The 21,649-nt window shown below is 47.6% G+C and overlaps 1 protein-coding gene across 1 annotated transcript; it reads right to left on the bottom strand.

The window, feature by feature from the left end:
- Nucleotides 1-38: 38 nt before the first annotated feature.
- On the bottom strand, nucleotides 39-18,585 carry LOC125548648 (zinc finger CCCH domain-containing protein 4-like). The gene is made up of 14 exons (XM_048712214.1): nucleotides 18,324-18,585; nucleotides 17,165-17,351; nucleotides 16,043-16,216; nucleotides 15,768-15,903; nucleotides 15,016-15,330; nucleotides 13,373-13,519; nucleotides 13,110-13,290; nucleotides 4,186-4,463; nucleotides 3,977-4,093; nucleotides 3,133-3,277; nucleotides 2,354-2,619; nucleotides 2,076-2,243; nucleotides 772-1,275; nucleotides 39-548 (listed from the first exon to the last, which is right to left on the bottom strand). Exons 1-14 carry the CDS (start codon nucleotides 18,448-18,450, stop codon nucleotides 339-341), a joined length of 2,955 nt encoding a protein of 984 aa, XP_048568171.1. The 5' UTR covers nucleotides 18,451-18,585; the 3' UTR covers nucleotides 39-338.
- Between the last annotated feature and the right edge of the window lie 3,064 nt (nucleotides 18,586-21,649).

Below are 21,649 nucleotides of genomic sequence, written 5' to 3'. Positions count from 1 at the left end.
GTATCCAAGGTCGTCCAGATCAAAACCGAATTGACTTCTAAAAAGCAAATTGACATAGTTATATAATGGTTTATCACATAGAGTGGGATTCCATGGCTCCATGCCTTGGAGGCACTTTCCAAATGAACATATAACAACTTTCAAGGCACTTACATGCCAATTGGACATCTAACAAAAATTAGAGCAGCGACGACATAAAAACCCAAGTTAGCAGTCGCAGCGCAGTGCCTACCGTATCCATCGTAGCTAGTGTGCCATAATATTTCTGTACAAGCTTCCAGCTTGCAAAACGATTTGACCTGGGAGTAGCTATTAATATGCGTATAACCTAGACTGGCCTAACTAGTCTCTGCAGAGGACTTGGCACTCAGTTCTCCTGTGTCGCAAAATCGCCGTGCCGATGGAGGATGCATGTTGAAAACGTAAGCAACTGGTCCTGCTACTCGCCCATCTTGTTGACGGGTGCACGGAAACCATCCAAGGGGCACTCCATTTAATAGGAATGATTCACCCAGAAAGAAGAAACACTCTCTTGCCATTCTTTCCACCTATAAAAACAGCAGCCAATGTCTGTCATTTTTGGCAGTGGACTGATAAAAAATGTTGCTTGTTGCTGAGATTCGGAAGGTAATTCTCAAATGTTAAAACAGGACATAGGTACCAGCAAATAAATAAATAAACTATACATGAGCCATGCACACCAAGATTATTTTACTGTCATGTGTGTGAATCAAACTTCGGATTTGTGATAGAACTTAACAAATGGCGTACCTGTATCTTAACAAATTTTGTGTTATTCATGATCACGATGACCTGCAAACCAGATAATGTTTCCGGCAAGATCTTGATGGCAATATACTCAAAGAACTTCTGCAATAGTTGGTGGCTGATTGCTTCACCAGAACCATAATCATCTAACAAAATAATCCGCTGTAATTTCGTCCAAGGAACTGGTAGTTCATGTTCACCTCCAATAGTTAGATGAGAAGGATCAGGGACATTCAGGACTATGCTGAGGTTGTTTGCAACTGCATTATGCTCAGCCGAACGCAGATAAGGTGTGCGGGCAACTATCTTACGAAGTTCACGAGAGAACTTCAGATTTTTGTCATTCACGACAAGAATGTGACCATTTTCACCTCTAGTCAGCAACTGTGTCCAACCTATGTCAGCACGCCAGGGTAGTTCTTCTGGGTTTATTTTAGATGCAACTGATGAAGAGATCAAAGAGTCACAATCATGTGGAAATGAACAAGAGCTGCCCTTTATACAACCCTGATCAAAGGAACAACATGTCAGAAGAAAGAAGTTTAATTCATACCCATCGAGTTGTCAAAATACCAAGTTAACATAAACCTGCAGTTTTTTTTAACATATACTCCCTCCATCCCGTCCCAAGATAAGTGTCTCAACTTTAGTACAACTTCGTACAGAAGTTAGTACAAAGTTGAGACACTTATTTTGGGATGGAGGGAGTACATGCAGTTAGGTACATACTCCCTCCGTTCCTAAATATTTGTCTTTCTAGAGATTTCAACAAGTGACTACATATGGAGCAAAATGAGTGTATCTACACTCTAAAATATGTCTACATACATCCGTATGTTGTAGTCTGTTTGAAATGTCTAGAAAGACAAATATTTAGGAACGGAGGGAGTACAATTTTAACTAAATGCATGTTGTTATAGTATCACTGTTGTCAATGTCATTTGACCTGTCACCACCACTTTATTCATAGTTTCATCAATGTGTTACATTTTATTAATTCATAGGGTAATATCACATTAAAGAACATGTCAAGTCCTACGCTGAGGCAGGGAAAAGTGTTATCAAGTAGTTTCAGTAGAATCTTTAGGATCTTTGGAGTTCAGTTGGTCTGTATCCGGCTGGTTATAACATGATGTACTATGTTGCAGGGATTGTGGTTACTACAATTTCAGATATGAAAATAGGGCAATCCTTCAATAAAATATCTTATTCAACACACGGAGAAAAATGGCCAAATAACATTTCCTGCAAATGACGTGGGGAAGAAAGGACAGGTGAAAATAGCATGAAAGACCGCAACAGTCTACCTTTAATGTGAGGAAGAACTTGCATGCTGGTTTGGGGTCATCAGCTGAATTGTTAAAAGGGCCTTTGTATTCCTCAAAAGTGTTGTTAACATACTCCACCCACTTCTCACCTCCAAAGGCTGGTTGAGCATTACCAACAACTTGTTCGTCTGCAAGTTGTATTTTCATCTGTGAACCAATCAAGAAGCATTATGTTTGCATGGAGAAAATATTTATTCTACATTATGTCTTGTATATGGCTAACTTGACAATGCATAAAGTTATATAATACAACTCACCTCTTTGATAGCCTTCTTCAGGCCATTAACAATGTCAGTGGCTCCAAAATCAGTTGCGGAAATATATGGGTGTGAAGCACACCTCCGCTGTGAATCTAAATGAGAATTATCAGCTTCCAACGAGAATGAAGGCATATGCTCTGGCTCCGGCAATTCAGGGTCACGACATGCATGGTGGAAATCAAAGGTCTGAAGGTACTTTGGAGGAATGATTTTCTGAAGAAAAGGAGGCCTAAAGCGGTGCAGTGTGCTCATAATATCATCATCTGTTTAAAAGGAACAGTTAACAACAAGAAATATCCATGTATTGTATTTTTGGAAAGCATTTTGATATTTGCACTTCCAGGAGTAGGTCCTCACACGAAGTATGTATATTTTGTAGGAACAGAAAACACTGATGTATAACACAGCAGGCTACAGCAGCCAACCCTTTCTACCATCTTATGTACATTTTCAAACTTTTAGTGGAAAAACTATGATAATGCAAGAGTATCTGGCGCACATCAATAGATGCAAATTGTGCAATCAAAACACATATACTAGTGGGCAGTGGCGAAGCTAGCACAGGGTTTTATACCTAGGGCTAAGCTATCTTAAATGATGCACTTTAGTGATTTTTCATATATTATTTTAACAAGAAATTACAAAGGCTATTATCACTAGGCCTAGGGCTATAGCCCCAACTGCCCTAGGCCTGTCTCCGCCACTGCTAGTGGGAGTACCTACTCTTAGTACAAAATACACTTCACAAACTTTTTATCACAAGTTAAAGGACATACAGATTTCAGAGATGTTGTTAAGTGCTTTCGGGACGAGATTGTGAAATCTACACCAGTCTTCTTCATTTTTCAAGATCAAGGGCCCAGATGCATTTGATTCTTCGTTCTTGGCTATATTTATCAGGTACTCCAGATGAAACTTATCCTGGAAAAAAATAGAACATGTAACTTTAGTGAAAACAAAATAGTGCTAACAGAATCCAAAAAATAAGTACATTTTGGTTAATCAATAATAATTTTCATTAAGGCCCATGATATATCATCCCAACATTAGCCATCCATTAGGAAAGGTACTACCAGAAAAGGATATAAAAAGATAATGAGCGTTTATATTTGTAATTGTTAGTAAAAAGGACTTGAAAGCGGAAATTGGCAATGGCACCTAGGTGCATATGCACCCATTGTTTAAATACACATTTTGAAAAGTTGAAAAATTCTGAACAAAAATCCCGCGTGTATATCCGGACATTCTATGCGCGTGCACAAAGTTTTTGGGTGAAAAACGAGATTTTTTGTGGCTTGTGTAAAAAAGACAATTTCTGATGCTTTATTACAACTATTCATTTTGCATTTCTTTATCTTTTTTACACAAGCCACAAAAACGTCGTTTTTCACCAAAACTTTGTGCATATACATAGAATGTCCGGATATACCCGCGGGATTATTGTTCCGAATTTTTCAACTTTTCAAAATGTGTATTTAGACAATGGGTGCATATGCACCTAGGAGCCAAAACACCGCGTCAACTTGAAAGTTAATACTAGAAATTTCAAAAAGAAACAACTAACAAAAAGGCCCTCAACCAATGTACAGGTTATTTTGTTACAGATAAGATAGGATGTACCTTAAACATGTACTGCCAAAATTGAAATGCCCGAAGATTTCCGATGAGTGTAGCTTCCTTCTTGCCAATTTGTTGAGAACTACCCTCATCAAAGTAATTGTCTCTAATCTTCTTGCGCTGTAAAACATAAATTAGGATATAAGCATGTTCTATTGTTTTTAATAGAACCTGGGGATACAAGCATCTCAATTGATGTAACTAGAACGTACCAATGCTTGATCACCAAAAGGTTGCAGTATAGGAAGTGGTTGGATGTCCAACATAATGCCTATCAGGATTCCTTCATGGAGATACCCCATCTCACCAAATTTCAGGGTAAGAACAGAAGCATGGAACGATAACGGCAAACTATTGAGCAAATAGCCATAAAAACTGGGCTGATACCCTCCACTCAAAGCTGGCTGAACCGCATCAATTTGAACAAGAGTCTCTAGTGCATCTTTAATAACAGCAGACTCTGGTGGATTGAGAATTTTTTGCAGCAGGACTGGCGACAAAGAGTGACAGTTAGTGATAATATTACCTTTTTCAATAAAGAGTGAGAATATTAGCTTAATATAAATATATACATCTTCTCCGACAGGATACATTGTCGTGCAGCAGCTAGGGCACCGCTCCGCGCCGCCGCTCCCCGCCCGTGGCCACCTTGGCCACGGCGACTCCCACCGTGCCCTACCCCGCCTGCCGGTCAATAGGCCGCATGGCTAGCCCCGCGCTGCCAGCCTCGCCGCACTTCCCAGGCATGCCTGGCTCGGAGGCACGCCTTTGCCTCTCAGACAGCGGATCTGAGGGGGACAGCTCGCCTTCGACCCCGCGGTCATATGCTTCGGTCGTCCGGTTCGGCATGGGAGAGACCGAGATCCCGGCCTCTGAAGCCGCGCCGGCGCCCCACGCGCCCGGGTCTTCGGCTACCGCTGGATCTTCGCCTGCGACGATGGTTATTGCTGCGCCTGATCCGCCCAGGGCCATCAATGGGGAGGGGGGGGGGGGGGGGGGGGGGGCGGCCTGGCAGCTGGTTTCCCGGAGGCAGGGCAAGGCATCGCCTCCACCAGTTACAGCCGCGACGCCACACCACTTCCACTACTCCTACAAAGCCAACCTTGCCGGCCGCTGCCACAGGTGCCTCGAAGCCGCCCACCCCACCGTTCGCTGCTCAAGCCGTGTCCGTTGCATCCACTGCGGGCGCCTCGGCCACCTGCGCCGGAGCTGTCGCTCCAAGCACCTCCCACGCCACCCGCTCCCACCGCTCCGTAGTCCGCCGCCACCACCACCACTTCCACTGCGCCGCAACCCGCCAACACCACCACCTCACGGCCCCCGCCAACCCCGCCCCCGGGCTCCTGCCGGGCCTTCGTCGGCCGCTCGTCTGCCGATCCACCAGCGGCTCATCTTCCCCGACACCACGGCTGCAATGGCGTCGTCCCTCCCCGCTGCCTCGTCCCAGGCCCCGGCGGAGCCTGGCCTTGGCGCCCCGGAGCGGCGGCCGCTCGGCTCCACAGTCCTTCTCGACTTCACCCAGGAGATGGCGGACCGGGAGGTCCGTCTGCGCGCCACCGCCTTGCTCATCTCGATGGTCGCCGAGGGGATGTACCCGGCCAGGGTGAAGGATGCCATCATGGCGGAGTTCCCCGAGCTGCCCCCGACAGCAGTGTTCGTCTCCTTCTACTTCGACTCCTTCATCGCCCGCTTCACTGACCCCGTCTGGCGCGACACCGTCTTCGAGCGCGGCGTCTTCCACGACAACCAGGGCTCGCTGTTTGCGGTCAAGGACTGGTCGCAACGCACCCGCTCCGAGCTCAAGACGCTGCGCTTCCGGGCCCGCCTCTTCCTCGAAGGCGTGCCGCTGCAATCCTGGTCGCTCGCGGCGGTCGCTAAGATGCTGCCCATGGTCCGGATCGACGCCGTTGAAGTGGAGTCGCTCCACGAAACCGAGACATCCTTCTTCGTGCTCTACGCTTGGGTGGAGACGCCGGACAAGCTGCCGCACTGGGTGGAGCTCGGCACGCACGAACCACGCCGCAACATCGACCCCCTCGACCACCTCCGCCTCCCGGCCAGCTTCTTCCAGACCGTCGACCACTCCACGCCCCTGCCCCTTTGTCCGCGCGTCCAGGCTGGTCTGGTGCTGGTGCATCTGGACGAGCTCGAGGAGTTCGCCGCCCCAGTGACCGGTGGTGGGCCGCAGGCTGGTCGGGAGGGGGAGCGTCTCGGCGTGCGTCCTCTGTCGTGGGCGCGGGGAAGCATCGACGGCTCCCGCTCGGCTACCTGGCGCACCTCGGTCTTCTCCCGCCTGGAGGCCGCGGGGGGTGGACCATACCAAGGCCGGCAGGTGGCCATCATCTCCGACGACAAGATCGTGGGCTTCCTCAACGGTGGCTCGGCCGTCTCCCCCTTGGCGGCGACGGGCTTGGACGTAGCGGGCTCGGGCGGCTCAGCTGCGGTCTGCCCTAGCGCGGCCATGGGCGGCGCCCTCCCCGACGTGCATGCGCATGCGCCATGCGACCAGGCGCGGGCTGACACTTGGCAGCGTCCGCTGACCCCCATCCGGGCAAACCCTCATGGGCCCATCCTCGGCAGCCAAGAGGGAGCAATCCCTTCTCGTGTTTCGTCTGGGGGGGCGGGCGCTGCTTCTCGGGCAGGTGTTGCTGTGCTGCCAGCCCTGCATGGTCAGGTGGACCCTGTGGCGCCACGGTCCAGCGCCCTCGGGCTGATCCAGATGTCAGGGGCCCTCACTTCACTAGGCATGGAGGCCCAGGTCAACGAGCCGGCCAGCTGCATGGGGCCGCTGACGCTGACGAAAGGGGCCCCAGAGGTCTCGGCTGTGGCCACGGCCACGCTTGCACCGGGTCGCCAGGAGCTGGTGGCCCCAGAGGGGGCGCTGTCGGAAGGGGCCCACGAGGGCATAGGTACGGTCTCGCCCATGCATGTGCCGGATCGTCTCGACCATGCATGCGCCCTGGGCCCGGAGAGCCAGGGCCCGCTGGCAGGGGGCGTGGAGGGGCCGCGGTCGGCGGTAGACCAGCTCGTCGCTGACGTCGCTCTGCTGCTGGCTCCTCCCATCCTACCGCGCCCCACGCTTCAGAAGAGGGCGCCACGCCGCCGGCGCTCGCCGATCTCCAACCCTAGGCGCAGTGGGCGCCTGGCCTCCCAAGCAACCGCCACCCTCAACGCGATGGCCCGGGCGCAGCAGCTCATCATGCAGAAGCTTGGCATTGGAGCGCCCGGGGAAGACGCCATGCGCCGCTACGAGCTCTCCTTCGACCGCCCGCTAACCCTAGCCCAGATTGAGGCCCTCACGGCGCTGGCTGCTGCTCCGGGAGTGAGGGCGACTGTGGTTGGTGCTGCTTCCGCCCCTGCCGTCTAGGGCAGCCATCGGCGTTCTGCGTCCATCTGTTGTAGTTTCCCATGGATAGCTGTCCTTTGCTATTTTGGAATGTTAGAGGTTTGAACTCGGCTGCTAGGAGAGGTGTAGTTCGGAGATTAGTGCAGCAGTTTAATGTATCGTTCGTGTGCTTTCAAGAGCCCAAGGTTTCTGAGGTTTCCAAAGAGTTTGTCACAGAGTGCTGCGGGCCTGCTTTCATCGGTTTCTGCTTTCAGCCGGCTGTTGGTACTCGGGGAGGGATTATCATGGCCTGGAAAGACGGCGAGATCACTGTCTCCTCGTCGCACTGCACCCCGTCCTTCATCTCCGCTGCTTGCTGTCATCGGAGGTCAGGGAAGGCCTGGCAAGTCATTGGTGTCTACGGACCGCAGGCTGATGCAGACAAGATCAGCTTCTTGGGCGACTTAAGAGCCGCGATGACTGCGAACCCGGGCCCAACTATCTATGCTGGCGATTTCAACCTCATCTGTCAGGCGGCTGACAAATCCAACAATCGGGTCAATCGCAAGATGATGAACGCGTTCCGCCGTTTCATCTCCGATATGGAGCTAAAGGACCTGTATCTCCATGGTCGATCCTTCACCTGGAGCAACGAGCAACAGCATGCAACGAAAGTGAAGCTCGATCGGGTGCTATTCAATGATGGATGGCACGACCTATTCCCCTCCTGCCTTCTGCAGGGCCTATCCTCGGCCGTCAATGACCACTGCCCGTTGCTGCTATCCTGTGACACCGAGTTCAAGCACAGCAGAAAATTCCGATTTGAGACCTTCTGGGCCAAGCTCGAGGGCTTTGACGGCGTGGTCGCGGCGGCATGGGAGCAGCCGGTTCTGTCGCCTGACGCGTATGTGGTCTTGCACACCAAGCTGGGACGGGTGGCCCGAGCTCTGAAGGCGTGGCACAGCCGGCACCTGAACCAAATGAGCAGCGCCCTAGACGTGATCAATGAGCTGATCTACAGATTAGACAAGGCCAGAGACTCGAGGGATTTGACGATCGATGAGCACCGTTTCCGCAACAACCTGAAAGTCCGACTGTTGGCCATCAGCGCACTGCAGCGATCGTTCTGGAGGCAGCGGGCGCGTGTGATCTGGGTCAGAGAAGGAGACGCTTGCATCAAGTCCTTTCACATGAAGGCCTCCTCAAGACGGAGAAAGAATCACATTCAATCCTTCCTACACCAGGGCCAACATGTGTCTGAGCAAGGAGAGAAGCTTCAACTCGCCTGTGATTTCTTCTCCAACCTACTAGGGCAGCCTGCGCCACGGTCGGCAACTCTAAACTTTGAGGCCCTACAGTACTTGCCCAATGACGGGATTCTGCAGTACCTGGGCAGCGACATCTCGGAGCAGGAAGTGTTAGATGCGATCAATGATCTCAACGCAGAGAAAGCGCCTGGGCCGGACGGATTTACGGGCTTGTTTTACCAGAGATGCTGGCCCATCATCAAGGGAGACCTGATGGCTGCCATCTCCAAGTTCGCCGGGTGCAACTCTGCGAACCTGCAGGCCCTCAACACGGCCGTCATGATCCTACTGCCCAAGAGGGAAGGTGCCTCGCAACTGACGGAGTTCAGACCAATTAGCCTGATACACAGTGTGGCAAAGCTCATAGAGAAAATCCTTGCTCGACGGTTACAGCCAGCAATGGAGGGGCTAGTTGCCCCATGTCAAAGCGCCTTCATCAAGGAGAGATCTATCCTAGACAACTTCATGTACGTGCAGGCTATGATCAAAACCCTGAAAATGAAGAAAACACCAGCCATTCTGCTCAAGATCGACCTTGCAAAAGCCTTTGACACTGTCTCTTGGGAGTTCTTGATCGATCTGCTTCGTGCGAGAGGATTTGGCCGCCGATGGACCAATTGGATTGCAAGCCTGCTAGCAACATCGTCAACCAAAATTGGCATCAACGGTGATCTATCTGACACAATCTACCACAGCAGAGGCTTCCGCCAGGGCGATCCCCTCTCCCCGCTCCTGTTTGTCATTGTCATGGACTCGCTTGTTAGGCTCATCGAAGCGGCCAGCCGAGCCCAGGTCCTCCCTGCAATTGGCACGGTCCCTATGCCTCACCGAATCTCGATGTACGCTGATGACATCGTGCTCTTCATTAACCCTTCGCGGAATGAGATGCACGCCGCCATCACTCTCTTGGATCTCTTCCAGTCAGTCGCTGGGCTACGGGCCAACTGGGCAAAGAGCGCGGCTACACCAATAGCGTGCACGGAGGATCAAATCGGGGAGGCAGTGGTAGAAACGGATTGCAAGTCCAAAGCCTTCCCAATCACATACCTCGGCCTGCCGCTTTCGGATACAAGATTGAGGAGGGAGGACTTGCAGCCGGTTATAGACAGCCTTGCAAAGAGACTGAGAGGATGGAAGGCCAAGCTGATCGCACTCCCGGGCAGGATCGCATTGGTCAGATCGGTGCTAACTGCCATGGCCATCTACCGGATCATGGCGATCGCGCCGCCCGTTTGGTTCCTCAAAATGATCGATAGGCTGAGACAAGGCTTCCTTTGGGCGGCAGACGAGTCCTCGCCGGGCGGCAAGTGCCTCGTGAGCTGGAAGCAGGTTTGCAGGCCGCGCGAGTTTGGTGGCCTTGGGGTGCACGATCTGCAGCGCCAAGGGGCCGCACTCCGCGCTCGCTGGTACTGGAACAGTTGGATCGATGACTCCAGGCCTTGGCGCGAGTTGGTGCTACCCCATGACCCAGCGGCTGAGGGTATTTTCAGAGCATCCACGGAGATAGTCATCGGCAACGGAAGGAAAACGAGCTTCTGGCGCTCGCACTGGGCACAGGGGTGCAGGCCGGCTGACCGTTGGCCGGAGCTCTTTGCGCACTGCAACGGGCGACGGCTTATGCTCCGTGCGGCCGTCGAGGGCAACGCTTGGCTGAGATACGTCAAACCTAACCCAAACGCCACAGTGTTGCACCAACTTTGCGAGCTCTAGGAGGCAGCTTCGGCAATCACGCTCGGCGACGGGGTGCAGGACAGCATGACATGGAAATGGACCTCGGATGGCAAGTACTCGGCTGCCTCGGCATATCACAAGATCTTCCAGGGTGCCATCCCAACCAACGACAATGAGATCATCTGGTCGGCCAAGGCGGCGCCGCGTGCCAAATCGTTTGCCTGGATTCTGCTGCGAGGAAAGTGCCTGACGGCAGACAACCTCCAACAACGGCACATACCGCATGACCCGGTCTGCCCGCTCTGCCGGGCGGCACCGGAGACAGCGCACCACCTCATCGCGGCCTGCCCGTTCTCTATGCAGGTTTGGTCAAAAACGGCGAGCTCTCTGGGCAGCCCCTTCTCGGACCTGGCGATGCCTACTGATACCCGATTGCGGACGCAGTTCAGAAGACAGACACGATCACTCCCGCGCGCCAAAAGGGCTACCTGGAAGGCCACCTGCTTGCTGGTATCCTGGTGCATTTGGAAGGAGCGGAACGACAGGATCTTCAACGCCAAGACCGGCACAGCGTCTCAAGTTCACTCCAGAATCATTGACGAAGCCAGGATGTGGGTACAGGCAGGACTGGCACCCATGGCCACTTTCTTTGAGCCGCCTTAAGCTCGAGGTCGCTTCGCCAGTGTATTTAGGCTGGGCATCTGGCGCCTACCATGTTTCTGCCTCTTCCTCTTTCGTATTTTTCTTCTTTCCCAGTTCCCTGTAACTGTTTGCTCCTACCTCTACATCAATGAAAATCAGCACCATGCTGCTTTTTCGTCAAAAAAAATAAATATATACGAAGAGTTACACAGTGTATAATGATCCCACATACCCAAATATGTTTTGTTTTAAATGCATGTACTCTGTTTTTTAAGATCTTGCTGACTAATATGCAAAGAAGTATTTGGTGTTTTTTCTAACTTCAATAACAAATTATTATAAGGTCAAGTTCTTCGTCTGGCTCGCTAGCCTCAACCGATGCTGGACGGTGGAGCAGCGGGCGGGCCATGGACTGCAACATGTGCTGCCTATTTATTCTGCGACCAGACGCTGAACAATGAGGCACCTGCTAGTCGACTACCCCTTTGTGCTGTGGACCTGCAACGAATTCCTCTCTTGGTTGTGATCGACCTGATGCCCGCCAAGACCCGGCAAGTACCCCTTCGAATCATTGAACGGTGGTTCACAGCACACAGCACCACTCCAAAGCCGGTAAGGAAATGCCCTAGCTTCCATGTACTCCTCAGCTATTGGGATGATCTGGAAGCACAGGAACGGCTGCACATTCAACTGTTGCAATCAGCCTTGCCATCTACGCTTAGTCTATCAAATCAAGGAGGACGAGGTGAACTGGGCATGCGCGGGAGCACTAGGTCTTAAAAGGTGTCCCTCTCATGTTCTTGAGATTTCCATTAATTTTCTTTGCGCACAATTGTAACCCTAGCCAACTTGGGCTTGTAAATAGTACTACTATTTATATATATCCAATTCATCAAGACGCAAGCTTTGAATTTTCTCAAAAAAATACGTAACAAATTATTATAGAATTTAGAAGTCACATCTATATAGCAATGGCTGTATAAAGTGTTAAAAAAATGCACACTTGGGGACACTGGATTAAATATTTAAATACGAACAATCCAACTAATGAGCATCAAAACGGGAATTCTTACTACAATGATGACTAAGTAGGCAATCTTGAAAATTTGAAAAAATAAATGATAATTCTGATGTCTTAAGATGGGCAGAGTGATAATTCTGTAAAGGGTTTTTGCCTCAGTACGGCGCTATAACAATTATTACAAACCTTGAAGCAAAAGTGGCTAATGATGGCAAAGGAAATCTGTATTGACAGCAACGGGCTTGATTATCTTTATCCTACTCAGATCGTAGATTTCTACTTATCCATGTCCTTTTGAAAATGCTAATACATTATACATAGACCTAATCAACTAGGTCTAAGGTCATCTTGGCTCCCTATGTAAATTCTGTCGCTGATTTGTATATTAGCTCATCTCTTGCTGCACCCGCGAATGAATTTTTGCTCATGGAAGCACGGTGACTGACTGCATGCAGAATGGTGCATGATTTTCTCTAGGAGGACAGGAACAGCCTGTGGAAAACTGGAGGAAGACAAGAGGACCGCATGAAATCTAATTATTCAATTGCTGAACTATAAACTAAACAGGAGTGACTATTGTATTAATCTGTATCTGGTTCAACATCCCAGTAAGGAACCAGCAGTTCCAGTGCAGCAGAAACTAGCAGTTACTGGAATTCCCAGATCCAATCAAGAATTGGTAGTTCAGACACTCATCTTAGTTAACTACAAGTAGAATTTGCTCTGATCCTCTTCTATATCTCTCGTTGTCACCGGCATTCCTTAGTTGATATAATATGGTTACTAGATAGACGCAAAGAAGAAGCCTATTCTCTTAAAAGAGAAGATGAAAGCAATGCACCACGAACCTAGCTAACCAAAGCTTCCTAGAAACTTCTGTGTAGATATTGCACTAATTCTTTGTCACACTCTACAGTACAGCAGAAAGATGTGAACACATTAACAATAGTACAGATGATGCAGATCATTCTCGTTGAAAGAAATATCATACTGTAGTTAAGAGCAAGTTGCACAAAGCCCATAAGTACAAGTGAGGAGGATGCATCAAGGTCACAGAATTCTAGAATTGCTCCTTTAGTTCACTGTTCTTGTTTTCGCACTATATTTTACGTTCATAATCCCAGCACAGAAACATCAATCAAGATTAGTTGAATTGCAGAGAAAAATTACCGGTGGGGTCATTCATAGCTCTGGACTCTGCACAACATATCATGAGTGCTTGCTCTCTTATGGATAAACTTAAAATGGCAGGGCTTTCATGATCAGGAAAGGTGTTGTAAAATGGCTCTGTTACTAAGCGAAAAATTTGACCATCACAGGTCCGGCCTGTCCTGCCTTTCCGCTGCTCAGCCTAGAAAAGTTATAACTAGTATCAAACTTGAGTGTCCAAAGTAAGTTTAATATAAATAGCATCAGTATTTTGTGATATTAACCTGGGACTTGGAAATCCATACAAGCTTAACTGAGTTAATTCTCCTGACTGGATTCCAGTAGACTTGCAATGATCTACAGGAATCAATAACATAAGCAACTCCTGGAATAGTGACAGACGATTCAGCCATGTTTGTCGCCAGTATAACCTGCAATTAAAAGATTCGACTGACTGAGTGAAAGGATAGTTCATTGCAAGATAAGAGGACATTGCTCCAACTATGTAAACATTGTATGCATCCATGCTAAATTTCACCTCTCATGCATCCTGTTATATTCATTCAGTTACAATTTTTGTGGTTACCTTCCCTCAGAAAACTTCTGTGGTTACCTTCCCTCAGAAAACTTCTGTGGTTACCATAGTCGATTTATAGACTAATACTAGTAGGGGGCAGCCGCACTGGTGCCCTTGTGGCCAAGGATCAAAACACAGGTCTGACTGTACTTCGTATAGTACAACGTGTGCCTACTAGTACAGTACCAGTACAGAATCAAATTCTAGGAAATGTGAAGTGAGAGGGTGACAAGTGCTACGATGCAAACTTTAGGGGTCAAATACAGAACTTATCATGAAGTTTTGTCACATTAGATCTTTGATAGTGGATACAAGCTTTGCGTATACCCTATGAATGTATCTATCCTGTAGAATTTGCCCCATGTGATGCTATGCTACATATGGATAGTTTTATAACGAAATCTATGCAAATATTTTAAATGACTGTCTGAGTATACAGACAAGTACGGAGTTCAATTTGAAGTGGAGAGTTTTTCTTCATAGGAATCTAGGCTATTATTACTGATCTATGCAAAGCCTCTCGATTTTTTTGCGATATTCTTGTGATCCAAAAGATCCTCAAACTAGCTACAGTGTAAATGTAACTGATCGCTATGATTTATATTGATCCAATTTTGTTCCAAACTTAACTAATGATGATGATGATTAGCAACTCCAAACAAGGAGGGGGTTAAAGATACTGGATGCTACAATATCCTAAACAAAGGTCCTCCAGCACACCACTCCTCCACACACCATCTCCCAGAATCAGAATTCATTTATTTTCGATGTTATTATTCCCCCAGAAAAGTGAGGCCTGATGATCCCTGGTCCTTACATTGGATAAGGCACATGGTGGAAAAATAAACAAAATTGGAATCCATATGTTGCCGACCGGTGGTAGGAAAATGGATCTATCCCGAAAATGAAGAGAAATGTCGTTTTGGCAATTAGCCATTGCAACAATGCAATGGCAGTTAGCAAATAATGATAGTGATATTATATGTTAGAGATAGTCCGGGATTCGTGTTTGTGGTATACCACATATACCACCTGTAAGTATTCGTGTTTGTGGTATACCATATATACCACCTGTACATGTACTTGGCCTAGAGAGCATGGGAATACACAAATTGCTATTCCACATAGTATCAAGGTCTCGATTATCATGTTCAGTTCCGTAAATATTGCATAGAATACGTACCCTAGTCCATACGTTCCATAAATACTATTACTCCATGTGCATTACGCTCTAATTTTAGCATTAGGCCTCACTACTAGCACCACATAGCTTAAAAGTACGGGCAGGTATTTCAGGTATAAAACATGCAGTTGAACTACTAAGTTAAATTGGAATATAACAACTTTTACCTTTCGGCAAGACTTTGAGGCCTTCATGGTTTCAAGAGCTTCATCAGTGTCAATGCTGCGATGAAGAATATGTATCTTGAAAATTGAACAACCAGACAACACATCCCATTGCTGCTCCAATGCATAGTATGTTGGAAGAAAAACCAAAATACCCTTTTCAGTGTCTCGTTCACTTTCATGTATGTGCAACAATAACTTGTTGATAAGTTGATACACGTCAGGACTAAGATAAGCTTCTGCCTTGCAATCTAGTCCAGGGCAATACTTCGTCCGGGGTGATTCAGTTTCAGAATCCATCTTCAGAATATCAACAATCTGAACAGCATTCCATTGTAATCAGGTGATAAGCAATAGTAAGGGAGCAAAGTAGAAGGTGTTAACCTAACATATTGATTGTGTAAAAAATTGACAAACAAAGATGGTCCAGGAAAGGTACTCCTCCATCCCACCATTGCTACTAGTGCTACTACTTTTTTTCTATTACTGACAGCATTAATAACTATTATAATAGAAACAATAACAGTAATGAAGTTGGCGCGTTATGGTGCGAAAATAAAATATGTGAAAATGACCAAGTAATATATCAGAATGTTAAATCCGTTGTAAAATACATGAACAAGCAAATACATAAACTACAGCATGTTTGGTACTCAGATATTGTAAAAATTAGAAGGTACATCGTGCAACTTGGAATATATTAGACAGTGAACAAGGATAATTCACTTCATTTTGGAGCAAGAATCAATACATACCTGCTCAAGATATTGGACTTTTCTCTGGAAGTTAGAGCATGAACTGCTCGGGATGGTAATCAGTTCAACCTTTCCAATATCTTTAAAGTACTCAACATATTGTGTGCTATCAATGGTAGCAGACATCAAAACTAGCCTATGTGAAGAGTGGCATGACATGTATTAGCAATCAGCAGGAAGGAGTTGCGATCATTTCTATGGTAGACAGAAACCATCAATATGAAAAATAAAAAAACTGAATAGAATACACTGATGCTTGTTACCAGAGTACATACCTTGAGTCATTCGTCGTCATCATAAACTGCTTGACATAAGCAAGGACAAGATCAGATTCCACAGACCTTTCATGAATTTCATCAAGAATGATAACCTTATATTGCAATGCAGCAAAGCCCTTATGACGCATTTGTTCCAACACAACACCAGCTGTTTTGAAGACAATTTTTGACCTGATTCATACATTAAACAAGACTGAAAGTCAATGCCATAGCAGTGCAGCCGAAATGATTTACAACAAAATTGTCAAGTGGGTAAGAATGGATCATGAGGTTCAGATGGATAAGATACTTAAAATAACGTACAAGGCTATATGTTGGAAATGTGGAGTCAGAGAAGCTAAAGTAGAGATTAAGCTGCCATTATCACTGAACTGCATGCTAACTATCCAGATCATCTCCTACCTCAGCAGTATAATGAAGATGAGGAAACTGACATTATATTTCATTCTAGGCAAGGATGACACTCCAAACTGACAGGTGCTAAAAGCCTAAAAGATAAGAAGCAATATATTTTATTTGTATATGCATATGCATATGCATTATTAATTTTGAAATAATCAGTATTGAATTGCTAATATAAGTAAACGCAAAATCGAACAAAATCATTAATGCAGGTAGATAACTGGATATAGATGTGAATGTTAAAACATGTCTGCATGACTAGTACTAAAAGTGCATGCCACAAGTCATATATTTAAGTGGGATAACAAAAATTAACAAGGATTCAAGGAATACATGTGTATAGCATGATTTTCCATATATTTTTTTCAAACAAGGTGATTTTCCATTTTCAGCTGCCATGGGTCAACCTACCACGAGTAATCTATACTGCCTGCAGTTCAGTTTGGAAGATATAGTCATACTGATTTCTTTAAGGCTCCTAAGCATTCTATGTCCATTTTCACAAAAATCGTAGCACCAAAGGTCGTATGTGGACTATTTTGAATTGGCTGGCTGTTCCGATCCTTCAAGTATACTTGATGTGGCTGGCTAAGCTACGGTAGTCTGCACAATAATGTCTGTCGAGATCAACACAGAAGTAGAAGGAATATTCTAATGAATGCACTACCTAGAATGGCCTATGTGATGGGGCCACTGATTCACAAGGAAGGAAGTTACCTTGTCGAGATGAGATTGCTCATATTCGAGTGGCCTATATGATATCCAACCTCTTCCCCTAGCTCCCAATTGCGAGACTGAGCCACCATTTGAGCAAGGGCCACCACCGCAAACCTCCTGGGCAGTGTGCACATAATGGGCTCCAGATTTTCCTCTAGGAGGAATTGGGGAATCATGGAGCTCTTTCCTACAACGAGATAAACAAGGGGACCATATACATTATCAGTACAAATGAAGGCCTAAATTTACATCTGAGCGCAGGACAGAATATGTCAAATTTAGACTGAACGTGCTGGTGCAAACAAAGCAATCGGACACTTGGAATCACGTGAAGGAAGCCACGTGGATGGAATCAGCACCATAAAATGGAAGCGACGCATGTAGCTGAGTGTAGCACGAAATCTACAGCAAGCGGAGGCAACAAGCAATGAACAAATCTGAACTGAACCCCACACGTACTAGCACTAGAGAGCAGAGAAATCAAAATACGAAGAAAAAGGGGAAATCCGAGGCAAATTCGTAGAAGAAGGGGTCGCCATCGACCGAGACAAATATAGCATCATCCCGCCCCAAAATCCCTGCCGTCTTCATCATCCACTTCCCCTTGTGAAGGGGACAACGGACCCCGTGGCCAAGGTTTCAGTCGCTCAGGAGTTGTTCCCAATCCAGCCGAAACTCTGCTCCAAGACCCTCACGTACTAGCGCCAGAGGAAACCAAAATTCAAAATACGAAGAAAAGGGGAATCCGAGACAAAATTGTGCTAGAAGAATAAGGGGTCGCTCTAGACCGAGAAAAATGCAGCAACATCCTGGCCCCAAACCCCTGCTGTGTTCATCCTCCACCAACCGGGTCCCCCTAAAACCTGCGAAGAGAACGAGGTCTCCGAGACCAAGGTCTTAATCGAAGTTGTAACCCAGCTCCGGGAGTTGCTCCCAACCCCTCAGAAACTCTGCTCCGAAACCCTCAATGCCGCCACGCCACCCACTGCGACCCCCCCAAAAACCCCAACGAACAAACGGGCAGAGGAAACCCAACGGACAGCAGCGGGAAGCGAGCCGGCCTTCTTCGCAAATGGCACAGAACCATCACGCCACCATCGAATCGCCCAGAGCGCGAGCAAGCGGCCGAAGCAGAGAGGAGGGAGGGGATGCTAGTTACCGCATCCGGTGCCCCCGACGATGATCGTCACGCGGTTCTCCTTCACCGCCTGGACGATCCTGCCGCGGAGAGCCTCCACGACGCGCGTCGGCCGCGGCCGCGCCGCCTCCTCTTCCCCCTCCGCCATGGCCGGCCTCCCGAGGGGGGGAGGTGGGCGGCGGCGAGGGCCTTCTCTCCTTGCAATGCAGGTTTCGGCTCCGCGCCTTTTTGCTTGGGCTCTCGTCGCTCGGCGGGCGGCCTTCCCTTCCCTTCCCTCTCTGTGAGAAGGGTGGCAGCTTTTTGACGGGGCAGGCGGAGCCCCCGGTGTGTGGACGGTGGACCGAGCCTAGGAGAGCACGTGACCAGCGCCCTCTGCTCTGTGGTGCATCAACACCGGGCCCACGCACGAAGGATCGAGTCCCAGCCTCCCGCCGCTACAAACCAAGTTACCGCCGAGTTACTTTTCACTTCCTTTCACTCTGTTTTCCACAGCTGGCAACAGCGGGGCCTGGGCGCAGGGCAAGTTGGTTGACTGCCACGTTGAGCAGCGCGTCAACTCCGAAGAGACAAGGGTGCTACTCCTACTTCGGTTTGATGCTTCTAGCGGGTGGGAGAAATTTTGTGAAGTATCAAAAATTCTGAAAAAATATCGTTGAATGTTCACAAGATGAAGATAAGTCTGTGCAACCCCTAAAAGTTTCAACTCCAAACTCAAAATACACATAGAGATTAAAAAAAGAGACAAATGCAACATAAATAGTGTCACGAAAAGACAAAAAAAATTGATAATATTCACATTGGAATTTGTCTTTGTCGTGTCTCTATGTGTATTCTGAGTTTGGAATTGAAATTTTTAAGGGTTGCACACACTTATATCTTGTGAACATTCAGAATTTTTTTCATACTTCAAATTTTCAATTTTGTGACATTGTAGCATGATAACACCTAAGTCATTGGAGCACCTGATATTCTCCTCTTCTTGCGGTGCCAAAAAGAGTCAGGGGCGACGCCAGCGTAGGGGTAGGTATGGGCGGCCGCCCCGGGTAGCTGTAATATACGCCTCAAATACCTATTGATTTATCCATCTCAGTAGGCAGTATTGATTCGCTTTTTTAGTAGACGAACAACGTGAGATAAGGAACGGACATCAAACAATTCTCTTTGAACGTATGCTAGAACTTAGGTGGCCCAATTGCAGCCCAAATAAGATAGTGTATCTCTCCTCCGCGTGAGATGGATGGCTCTAGCAAAGCTATTCCCTGCATCTATTGCCCAACTTTGCAAATCCAGACCCTTAAACTTCTACTGACGCACCCGGGCGTGTTCGCGTACTATGATCGGTCACCCCTCATATGTCCTCTTTCACAATCGGGGCAGGCGGAGCCCCCGGTGTGTGGACGGTGGACCGAGCCTAGGAGAGCACGTGACCAGCACCCTCTGCTCTGTGGTGCATCAACACCGGGCCCACGCACATAGGATCGAGTCCCAGCCTCCCGCCGCTACGAACCCAAATTACAATTCACTTCCATTCACTCTGTTTTTCACAGCTGGCAACAGCGGGACCTCGGCGCACGGCAAGTTGGCTGACTGCCATGTTGACCAGCGTGTCAACTCCGAGGAGACAAGGGTAGTGCTACTATCATTTTGATGCTTCTGGCGGCCAAATTTGGTGTTTTTTTAAGTTAACTGCGTACATCATTAATCACAAATAAGATAATAAGATGAATACAAGCATACATGTTGAACCGACTCTTTTAGCGGTTTAGCCGGATCTGACCCTCATTTAAAAAAACTGGATCTGATCCTTTTTCTACTGCCACCCGACCGTAGTCTAATACACCCTACCGCCAGCCCCCCCGACACTAGGTTAACGGCAGGCGCTGACGGTCGTTTGCGCCCGCTGACGTGGAAAAGCCCCCTACCACCAAGGACCCCGGTGGTAGGATGCGCGGGCCTACCGCCAAGGACCCCGGCGGTAGGGTGTTGTAGTGGATAAGATGTTGGGGTGGGGGTTGTGCTCCCCCACCCTACCATTCACCCACATTCTCATTCACCTCTCTTCGAAAGCTGAACCCCTCCCCCCCTCTCTCTTCCTCACACAAGGGCCTCTCAAATCCTCATTTGCTTGAGATTTGTCCAGTTGATCCGAAGCACTTTCATCACCCAAGGTACCTCTCTCACTCCCCTCATTTTGTTTGGTTGGAATCATGTATTTTGGTTGTATTGCTCACATTGTTTCAAACCCTAGTTCATGATTTTGTTGTGGTGAAATCAATGTATATGATGCATTTAGGGTGCTTTGACTATGTATTGTGTGCCTAGCATTGTTGGGGTAGCTAGATCTAGTGCTAGGGTTAATGGTTATGTTAGGGGGTTAGTGTTAGTCTTAGGATTAGGGTTAAGGTTAAGGTTATGACTATAATGACGGTTATAGTTACTCCTCGAATTATAAGATGACAACGATCGTCTCCTTTGAGACTTTTGCTGAGGCGACGGCAAAGCATGAACGCCAAGTCCTTGAGGAAAAGATGAAGTCGTGGGTCAACGTCTGATAATCCACAAGTATAGAGGATCGCAACGGTTTTCGAGGGTAGAGTATTCAACCCAAATTTATTGATTCGACACAAGGGGAGCCAAAGAATATCCGCGAGTATTAGCAGCTGAGTTGTTAATTCAACCACACCTGAAAGACTTAGTATCTGGAGAAAAGTATTTAGTAGCAAAGTAGTATGGAAGTAACGGTAATGATGGCAAAAGTAACAGTAGCAGTTTTGTAGTGATTGTAATAGCCGCAACGACAAAGTAACTTAGTAAAGATCAATATGTAAAAAGCTCGTAGGCAATGGATCATCAATGATAATTGTGTTGGATGATATTCACCATGTAGCAGTCATAACCTAGGGTGACATAGAACTAGCTCCAATTCATCAATATAATGTAGGCATGTATTCCGAATATAATCATACGTGCTTATGGAAAAGAACTTTCATGACATCTTTTGTCCTCCCCTCCCGTGGTAGCGGGGTCCTAATGGAAACTAAGGGATATTAAGGCCTCCTTTTAATAGAGAACCGGAACAAAGCATTAGCACTTGGTGAATACATGAATTCCTCAAACTACGGCAATCACCGAAAAGAATCCCAATTATTGTCACCTTGGGGTATGCGGATCATAACTCGTAATAGGTGTCTACAACTTGCAAGATAGGATCACAGACTCACATATATTCATGAAAAGATAATAGATTCGGGTCTGAAATCATGTCACTCGGGCCCTAGTGACAAGCATTAAGCATAGCAAAGTCATAGGAACATCAATCTCAGAACATAGTGGATACTAGGGATCAA

The sequence above is a fragment of the Triticum urartu genome, chromosome 1 (genome assembly GCF_003073215.2).
Source record: "Triticum urartu cultivar G1812 chromosome 1, Tu2.1, whole genome shotgun sequence".
NCBI classification, from domain to species: Eukaryota; Viridiplantae; Streptophyta; class Magnoliopsida; order Poales; family Poaceae; genus Triticum; species Triticum urartu.
This window is presented reverse-complemented; position numbering and strand designations above follow the sequence as displayed.